The sequence below is a fragment of the Nannospalax galili genome, unplaced genomic scaffold (assembly GCF_000622305.1).
Source record: "Nannospalax galili isolate Female #2095 unplaced genomic scaffold, S.galili_v1.0 scaffold476, whole genome shotgun sequence".
In the NCBI taxonomy this organism is placed as follows: domain Eukaryota; kingdom Metazoa; phylum Chordata; class Mammalia; order Rodentia; family Spalacidae; genus Nannospalax; species Nannospalax galili.
Genome location: NW_008338274.1, coordinates 1085327 through 1095336, shown reverse-complemented (window position 1 = coordinate 1095336; position 10010 = coordinate 1085327). Strand labels below are relative to the sequence as shown.

General features: G+C 46.7%; 1 protein-coding gene across 2 annotated transcripts in view; it reads right to left on the bottom strand.

Moving 5' to 3' along the window:
* Positions 1-9353, bottom strand: part of Sdr16c5 (short chain dehydrogenase/reductase family 16C member 5) — an 18472-nt gene extending 9119 nt beyond the window's left edge. The window contains exons 1-3 of one of the 2 annotated variants that reach the window (XM_008833071.3): positions 9203-9353; positions 5686-6032; positions 1811-1942 (exon numbers count right to left, since the gene is read on the bottom strand). In XM_008833071.3, coding sequence (XP_008831293.1) covers positions 1811-1942; positions 5686-6018 — 465 coding nt within the window. In that variant the 5' untranslated portion in view covers positions 6019-6032; positions 9203-9353. Of the gene's footprint in view, positions 1-1810; positions 1943-5685; positions 6034-7546; positions 7701-9202 lie in introns of those variants that run through there. The other variant, XM_017798134.2, reaches the window with a different exon arrangement.
* Between the last annotated feature and the right edge of the window lie 657 nt (positions 9354-10010).

The following is a 10010-nucleotide window of genomic DNA, read 5'->3' as shown; positions in this document are numbered from 1 at the left end:
GGCTCATTGTTTTAGCTACTAACACTGAGATGTTGGTGCATGCATCTCTAATCTGTATGTATCTGATTATTACTAGTCATAGTCAGTTGCGCTTGGATCCTTGGCACCTGTGTATGGATATAAAGTCATTGGGTAGATTGGACTTTTTTTTTTTTTAGTTAATAAAGACACCTAAGTCACTGGATATAAAAACTTAAGCACAAAAAGGAAACTTTAAACCTGTTAAATCATTATCTCTCCATAAAAATGTCAATAGTATGAAACTATTTAAGACTGATGCTTTGCTTATATTTTGTCTTTTTAACAATACAGTATTAAGATCAGGTCTGGAGAGATGGCTCAGCAGTTAAGATCACTGGCTGCTCTTGCAGGGAACCCACATTTGGTTCCTGGCACCCACATGGCTGCTAAAAAAAACTGTAACTCCAGTTCCAGGGGCATCTGACCTCCTCTTCTGACTTCCGTGGGAACTGCACCACAAAGGTGCATTTAGCAGGCAATACACTCATAAAATAAATATAATAAATAAAATAAAAAATACAGTATGAAGATCATAACCAAAGCAATGCAGGAAAATCTTAGTTGTGACAGCCATAATCCAAAACCTTACAAGTACTTATGGGTAGAATTGTTAGTGTATATTGCCTCTCTTTCCTTGGCTTAATTTTGACTTTTAAACTTTTCCTGAATACTGTTCATAAGACACCCTACTTCCATTAGGAAAGAACACTTTGTTTTAAACTCATCTGTACTTTGAATAGCAGTCTCTTATTTTAATTCTAATTAATAAAATAAAGCATTTTTTTTACACAGAAGGAGCTAAGGCTGTGTCTCAGTTATGTAGACATCTTCCTTTTTGATTGGGAACTTGGAGAAGGTGGTCCAGGAAGAGCAATGAGGTTCTGAGGAAGGTATCTTCAGCACTAAGAAGAACTTAACTGCATATGCAGACAAGGAGGTAAAGAAAATGAGTCCTGGTCTGGAGAAATGGCTCAGTGAGTAGAGTGCTTGCTGCACAAACATAACAACCTGAATTCAGATCCCCAGCACCAATATAAAAAAGAGTTGTGCCTGGTTATGTGCCTCTGTAACCTCAGCTTTAGGGGATAGAGGCAGGTGGATCCCTGGGGCTTGCTCGTCAGCCAGCTTCACCTAAATGAGGATCTCCACATTCAGTGAAGAGACCCCATCTCAAAAAGTAAGGTGGAGGGGCAACTGAGGGAGACATCCCTATATTAATCAAACTCTGGCCTCTACACACGTGTACAGGCAATGTACTCCCACAATACACCCCCTCCCGAAAAGGGGTGTCTTACAAAGGTCAAGCCTGTTCCATTCAACTGCTTTACATTGCTTCACAGAGAGGCAGAAAATCATCACCACAGCACAGGAATTCACGGTTCTGAGTGAGCTCCCTGCTTCTCAGCCAGCGGGGACTCTGTGAGAGCTGTGGAGGCTGCTCTTTGAGTGTCTGACATTTAAGTCACATGCTGTTATTGTTTTCATGTAGAGGTTCAAAGAATGAATAAGAACTATGCAGAAAGAGTGACGAGAGAACACAAGAGGGGATGGCAGGGGCTAGGCAAATAGCAGAACTGAAGGAATAACCTCTCAAAAAAACAGGAGTAGGACAAAGACAGGAGAGCCCCAGGAGAGGCTTTAAAGGGGACTGAACTGTATAGATGGAATGAAGGTAGACTCACCACACACACACACACACACACACACACACACACACACACACACACACACAGACACAGACTCACACACAGACACGTTTGCACTTGTTATGAGAAGAAAAAATAATCACCCATAAATGTGCTTTGAAATTCACATCCAACGATTTTTCCATGAGCTCGTCTGGGCAGTCAAGGAACTTTTTGCCTGTTACGATGCCGGCATTGTTGATGAGGATGGAAACATCACCAACTTCTCTTTTAACCTGAATTGAATTAAGAGTCGACCTATTAAACTAGTAATTCCATCCATGTCCTATTTTTCAATATTCATACACTTTTTATCCTTACTTAGGCTGAATTCATGTGACCTTTGCAGAGTCCCCAGTATACTAGGTATCTAATTCCAATGCTCTTTCATTCCCCGTTCTGTAGTGCAGTTTTAATGTTGCAATGCTACTTTTCTTCCCCACTTAGAACTGGTCTTATTGCCTGTGATGAGTAACTCTGTTTTGTGTTCTACATGGTAGCATATAATTTTAGACAAGTGATGGGCATAATAACAGCTTTATTATAATCAAATAGACTAGAGATCCCAACCTGGTACACAGAGAGATAGGGAGGAGAAAGGGGGAACAAACAGAGGAAGAAAGATAATATATATTTTAAACACACAGCAGATTAGAATCTGCCTGTCTTGTTTTTCTCAACAGGCTTGTTTTCTTTTTCTCCACCCCAAACTTTGAGGCACAAAGTCTGTGAATCATGTTTGTTGCTGTAATGCCAGCCTGAAGAGGTATTCAATCTCTTTTATTTTAGGGACCAAGAGTTCCAGGTGTAACACCGGACCCTTCCCCTCTAACAAACCTTCAGTATGCAATTTTGGCTCCTTATGAGAAATGGACACTAGTGAGAAATGGATGACAAGGTGTGGTACTGGCTGTATATTCTCTTCTTGTTCTGAATTTCATCCGTGTAACTTAGATCACACAGCAGTGATCCTAATCTACAATTTAGAAAGAACCACCCACAGTGGTTAGTATATGTTCACAGAGAAGGTTTGTGGCAGTAGCTCTTATATCTCCAGGTGTGTGTGTGTGTGTGTGTGTGTGTGTGTGTTTGTGTGGGTGTGTGTGCAAAAGACGGGCCAGGATGGACAATGAAAGTTGCATCATAGAATGGCATGGGGTTGAGGGAGCACACTACTGCAGCCAGGTGGAAGCTGCTGTTGTGGAAGGCCTGGGCCCAGCATCAGAGTGACAGGGGCTGCGCATTTACCCTGGCCAACTAGGCCTATGGCCTTGGGAAATTTAGATGGAAAGAGAGACAAAGGGAACCCACATGTCATGACAGTTTTTATATAAGGCACTGGAAACAATCTATTGATGTGTGTTTTGGAGAGTGGCTACAATATTCCACCAAATTGAACTTTAATAGCAGTCAAAAGTAGAAACAACTAGATCAGCCCTAGTAGAGGGAAAGTAAAAAACTTCAGAAAGAGACTGCACTGGAAGATAGCATTAGGGACTGAGATGTCCTTGCTCAGGTCAGGGATGGAAACAGCAGAGACTGCACCAAAGAGCAGTAACTGGGTTCATGTTCTGTAGTTGAACTACCTCTGCGGCACGTTACACACTAACATGCTCAACCTCACAATGGTAATAAACCAGTCTGTACTATATTTTATAGGGGCACAGAGGTCCCTTATTTAAGAGAAAATGCAGGAAATTCTAGTTTTGAAGTAATTTTTCATCTTTTGGGCATTCTTTATTCTCAGTGCAAGAATGAGGTGACCATCTATGTGCCCTGTATGATAACTTTCACAAGATTCACACAGGAGCAGTGCCCACCCTGGACTTTCCCTGTGAACACCCACACGCTGTGGAAACAAGAACCTGCTGGAGGGCCCCAGGCTGTCATGTACGCTGCTATGTGCTCCAAACTGCCAGGATGGCTGATGTGAATTCCCCAACCACACAGGTTTCCCACCCACTGCTTATTAGTGGTAGCAGACAGCAGGAAAGGCTGCTTCTCCTAGAGATCACATAGTCCATGGAACTGGACATCAGGAATCAGAAATCAACTTAAAGGAATTTTCAGATGTTACAAAAGGAATTCAAAAGTTTAGTTTTTTTTTTTTTTTTTAAAGAAGGGCCTGTTGCATATAACAATGCAGTCAGAGATGGTGTAAAGCAAATTGTGAGTTGACTTGTCATAGTCATTAAATACAGAGTTCAGACTCCTCAACATGCCACAGTGCCACAGTAAGGATAAGGGAAAAGTACCCAGCCCTAGACTGGCCATGCAAGAACCATTCACCCAGAGGTGCCATGTAACGTTGGGTTTCCTAAGGTCATGGCTAAGCTATGATTCTAGAATGTAAGTTCTCAAAGTTACTCAAGACTCAGGTGAGATAAAACTTTAACATACTGCTCTAAAATTTTTCTCCTTGGTCATTCTCCTAAGGGATATGTCTTTAAAATTCTTATAATGTCCTATTATCCAGAATAAGAGAGGAAATGGGGACTTTGGAAGTGAAGGTTGTTAGAACCTGCTTCCTTTGAATGCAGAAGAGCACATTGCTCATCTTCGCCTCAAAGATAAAGGTGAATAGTAAGCTAGGAATAGGGTATGGTGGACCATTCCAGAAGTCAAGCAGCTGGGGCAGACATAAGTTCCAGATCCAAAAAAGAGGGAGGTAATTATCAATAGAACACTCATTAGTTTACCTCATTAGATGAAGATGTTTGTGTAAAGACTTGTGACCACTGAAGCCTGCCTAGAGATGTTATTTATAGTTACTCTAAGTCAGAATTATCAATAGAACACTCATTAGTTTACCTCATTAGATGAAGATGTTTGTATAAAGACTTGTGACCACTGAAGCCTGCCTAGAGATGTTATTTATAGTCACTCTAAGTCACGTGACAGGTGCTTCATACACAAACAGGTAAAGCTGGACAGTGGGATGCACCTGGAATGTGGTCTTAGTGTAAGCCTAGATCAGGTTTTGACTCCAGACTACTGGGAAGCCTAGGACTGGAGCCAGTGGTAAGTAGGATGAAGTGTAGAAAGCTGCTTGGAGCAGGCTCGTCTGGTTCCTCCCTTTTTATTAAACTGGGTTAATACTGGGGCCATAGGTCAGCCCAGGAGAGAGGTGTGTGTATATAGTCCAGTGTGAAAATGAGGACACCAAAGTCTTTATGAGGGAAAAGGACATCTTTTGGTGAGCAAAAAGCCTCATTTCTGTCAGCATATTGGAACTTCAGTTTCCTGAAACTTTATATGTGCATCTGTATGACTGTCAAAGAAACAAATATGTTCGAGAGTATTTAGAGGCTTTGAGTGTAGCTCAATGACAGAGCACATGAGTAAGTACAAGGCCCTGAATTCAAGCCCCACTAACACCAGTAACAAACAGATGTCTTTAGGATAAGTATTCTTATTGTCTTATCACCACCCATGGAAAATACACATTCAAATGGAAATCATGGTGGTGGGTAGACAGAGCTTAGATTTAACTCAGACTAAACATGGGTACATATAACTCAGTGATACACTAGTTCTTTGGTCCTGTGCAAAGTGTTCAGTATTTGTTTCTCATCTCTCCAAGGATGCTTCCACTCCCCACTTCTTCCTCTACTGCAGTAGTGCAGTAAGCAGGGGTAGGCATGATCAGGGGCACCAGCACCACTCAGGACTCAACAAACTCAGGTCCTGGTAAGCTACAGGCCAGCACAATGCCTCATTGCTCTTATTTGTGAAGGGAGATAACAGCTTACTTTATAGTGCTATGATATACTACATCCAGGGTACTTGACCTAGCATTTTGCATACAACAGGAACTCAAAATTCTCAATTCCCATTCCTCCACATTGTATTTTAAAGTAGAGGGATATTGAAGAGAAGAGAAAGGGCACTGGGAAGGAAAGGCCAATGAACAAAACTGATGCATGACAAAGTAACTGTATAGGATTCTCACTACCTATAAAAAGTCCCCAAGACGTACCTGGTCAGCCACTCTGTACACTTCTTCTTTTCGGCTGCAGTCACAGGGATATGCATGCACCCTGGTGGCTCCAGCCTCCTGAGCCATCCGGAGCGTCTCCTCATTTGTCTCCTTATTGACATCCCAGAGCACAAGCACTGATCCCAGGCGGGCAAACTGCAAGGCTAAGAGCCTTCCCAGTCCACTCCCTGCACCTGTTATGAGAACTATTTCACCAGCAACATTCTTCCTTGGCTTTGGGATCACTTGAAAAAGAAGGGCTTCCAAAATACTAAACAATGATTTTCCTAAGAAAATAAGCAATTCCTTTGTGGATTCCAGACTGAAAGACATGTTCTGGCCAACACCTATAAAGCAAGAGAGAGTTTGCTGCATTCCACTTTCTGAGGTAAAGAATTGAGAATGTGATGTAAACTTATCCCTTTGGGTAGCTGACACTGAACTCAGGAGGTGGTAGGAACCATAGGGATGGATTATCTTGTTCAACTTTCACATGTGCCCTCAAGCTCCAGCAGATCTACATGCCACTCTGTGTCACGCATAATGACAATATTTGTTAAGTGGGAACTGCAACCACCTTATCCAAATTTAAGCCAAGGAAAGGGCTTGTACTTCTTCCTAGGTAACTTCTCCATACTAACCAGGAAAATCAGTATTTTTCTGCTGGCTGATCTGATGTTCAAAGATTTGGCCATATCACATTTAGGACATAACTGCTACCATTCTGGTAGTGATTTTTTTTTTTTTTGTTTGTTTCCTTTTAAAGTTCTGCTTTCTCACTTGCACTATGAGTCTTTCATTTTCTGATGTTATTTAAGATTTGAGGACTAGGGATGTAGTTCAGTGTGAGAGTGCTTGCCTAGCAGGTATGAAGCTCTGGGTTCTAGCTGATCCCTACCACAACAGTAAAAAAGATTGGAGATAAAAGTTGTAAAAATCCTACTTTTAATAAAGTGTTGGGGGAGAATTACTTGAATGTTATAACATTTTCCACCTGATTTGCCACCAGTACCCCAAGTCCCTTCTCCAGGCTCTGAGGGCCCAATTCAGCCAGCTCCCCTTACAAGATATGGTAAGACAGACTCGGACACTCTACCTTCCTCTATGAAGCCTGGGGGAGGCTCCTCAGTCTTTCTGGACCTCAACCAGTTCTGAGGCTCAGGGCTGTTTTGATATTTGTGACAAGTATACTCCATGCCCGATCTCAATCCTGACTCATAGAGACTATTTCACAGATGCGTTACTAGTTTTCTCTGATTCATAGTGCTGCTCATCAAAAGGGCAACTGCCAGTAAAGGGGTGAGGGACTTCCCCGAGTGGGGTGTTCCACTGAGAAGCTTGGATGTAGGTACAGATGTACATTCCCATTTATTGCAAAGAGTCTTTCTTAGGAAGACACAAGTGTATTTAATTTAATCAGGTTGAGGACTTGGTGTCTTCGTCCCACAGCCTATTCTCAGTCCCAAAGCCGAGCTACCGCAGCTTATTCTAAGCAGAAGCCACCTGCTTCCAAGCCCTGGGTGCATGTGGCAGCAATTCCGCCCTGGTAGGGGCACCTGCTGCAGGTGGACTTGGAGGTGGCAGATAGATGACAGCTTCTGGGGAAACCCGGGAACCGGCGAACTAGGGGCGAAAGGGGAGGGGGCTGTGCGCGCTCCGGCCTGAGCAGAGCCGCAGGAAGGGGCCGCAGGGAGGCATCCGGCTCCGGGGGGGGGGGGAGGGGGGGGGCCCTGGGGATGCGAGGACGTGCCGGGGAGGCGCGCCGCAATCTTGAGCGAGCCCGCGTCCAACCCCGGCGTCTGGGCCTGGGCGCCGGCGCCACCTCCTCCCGGAGCTGGGGTCGCCGACTTCCGCCACTCACCCGGACGCAGTTGCCTCAGTGGCCGCAGAGAATCCGGCGTCGCGCGCCTCAGCTACCCAGGTCCTGAGTTTGCCGCTCAGCGGGGTTCCGTGTTTATCCCCACGGGGGCTGGAGCCCAGGTCCTAGGGCGGGACTGCTGTCCGTTGGGGGTGGGGCCGCATCCGCGCGCCACCTGGGCCCGCGCGCCTCGGAAGGTGGGACTTCCATCCTGGAGCCTGGGAGCGCATCCCAGTGTTGCCACTTTCTTTCAAATTTCCGATGCTCCACTGGGACCCAGGGTTGTGAAATCTGAATGTTTGGGTTGAAACCCATTGAGTGTCACAGATCAACCAGCCAGCCAGCCAGCCAGCCAGCCAGCCAACCAACCAACCAACCAACCTCCCTAACACTAGGCCCATTTGTAAAGCACATTCAGGACCTGCCCTGCACTCGCAGCTGAGGGCCTAGGTGCGGAGTTCTGGCTCAGCCCTGATTCCGGATTTGGGATGCAAAGTCTCAAGTGTCTGCAAGGCTTGTGGGCGTGAGTCTGGGAGAGGCCAGGAGGTGAGTGGGTGGTGGCTGGGGTGCCTGTTGCATTGGTAAGTGGCCAAGGACGAGAGATGTTTCTTCTAAGATGAAGTTGAGAAATGAAAGTGGAGTAGGAGTCAGCACGCTAAGGCCTCTTTCTTGAGCATTGCCTATGTCGAGATCCCCTTAACAACAGGCTGCGATGTGATGGTCAAAGAAAAAGAGGTAGGTTAATAAAATTAGTGATGTTATGTGAGTAGAATGTTTATTTATCGAGAGTGGGGTTTGATGGATGGCACAAGGGATCAGGGAAAACCGGGTGAGGAACAGCTTGGGGGAAGGAACTAGGCAAGTGGAGAAGACTCAGAGGAAGGGAGCCTTAGCCAACCTTTAGCTGGGACAAGCCGAGGGGTGGGAGGGGCTGCAGAATAGTTGTTCTTTATTTGGGTGAGAAGAACCAGTTTAGAAAAGTAGGGGCACTGAAAGCCTTGCGGGCACTGAAAGCCTTGCCGGTGTTTTCAGTGTTGAGTTAGTCTTGCAAACCCTGGAAAGGTTTGGGTAGTTGCTTGGTGGGGACAGGTGTGTGGGTGTTGATTGGTCTCAGGTTAGTTGTCATCACCCAAGGGCACATTTCTGGGAGACACAGTTAATGAACTATAGTGAGGATGGTAGATCTCAGATGCCCTAAGGGGGCATAAAAGAGAGCAACTAGCCAGCCTGGAGGGAGGAGGTTGCTAAAATGCAAGGGCCTGGAGGGCTTAGGAAGGCAGAATATCCCTGGTTGCATGGGTGAGCAGCACCTGGGCATGACAGCGGATTGAGGCTTGGAGAGAGAAGCTGGCTGATGGAGTATCTTTGACCTCAGCTGTGTGGGCACTAAAAAACACCAGCTGTCCTCACCTTTGTGGCCTCTCTGAGCAGAATTCTGAGCTGGCAATCTTTCTGGTTAGGCATTGGAGGTGACCCTAATGAAAGAAATACAGCATGGCGGGGGGGGGGGGGGGGGGGGGGGGGGGCCCTGGGGATGCGAGGACGTGCCGGGGAGGCGCGCCGCAATCTTGAGCGAGCCCGCGTCCAACCCCGGCGTCTGGGCCTGGGCGCCGGCGCCACCTCCTCCCGGAGCTGGGGTCGCCGACTTCCGCCACTCACCCCGGACGCAGTTGCCTCAGTGGCCGCAGAGAATCCGGCGTCGCGCGCCTCAGCTACCCAGGTCCTGAGTTTGCCGCTCAGCGGGGTTCCGTGTTTATCCCCACGGGGGCTGGAGCCCAGGTCCTAGGGCGGGACTGCTGTCCGTTGGGGGTGGGGCCGCATCCGCGCGCCACCTGGGCCCGCGCGCCTCGGAAGGTGGGACTTCCATCCTGGAGCCTGCGAGCGCATCCCAGTGTTGCCACTTTCTTTCAAATTTCCGATGCTCCACTGGGACCCAGGGTTGTGAAATCTGAATGTTTGGGTTGAAGCCCATTGAGTGTCACAGACCAGCCAGCCAGCCAGCCAGCCAGCCAGCCAACCAACCAACCAACCAACCTCCCTAACACTAGGCCCATTTGTAAAGCACATTCAGGACCTGCCCTGCACTCGCAGCTGAGGGCCTAGGTGCGGAGTTCTGGCTCAGCCCTGATTCCGGATTTGGGATGCAAAGTCTCAAGTGTCTGCAAGGCTTGTGGGCGTGAGTCTGGGAGAGGCCAGGAGGTGAGTGGGTGGTGGCTGGGGTGCCTGTTGCATTGGTAAGTGGCCAAGGACGAGAGATGTTTCTTCTAAGATGAAGTTGAGAAATGAAAGTGGAGTAGGAGTCAGCACGCTAAGGCCTCTTTCTTGAGCATTGCCTATGTCGAGATCCCCTTAACAACAGGCTGCGATGTGATGGTCAAAGAAAAAGAGGTAGGTTAATAAAATTAGTGATGTGATGTGAGTAGAATGTTTATGATCGAGAGTGGGGTTTGATGGATGGCGCAAGGGA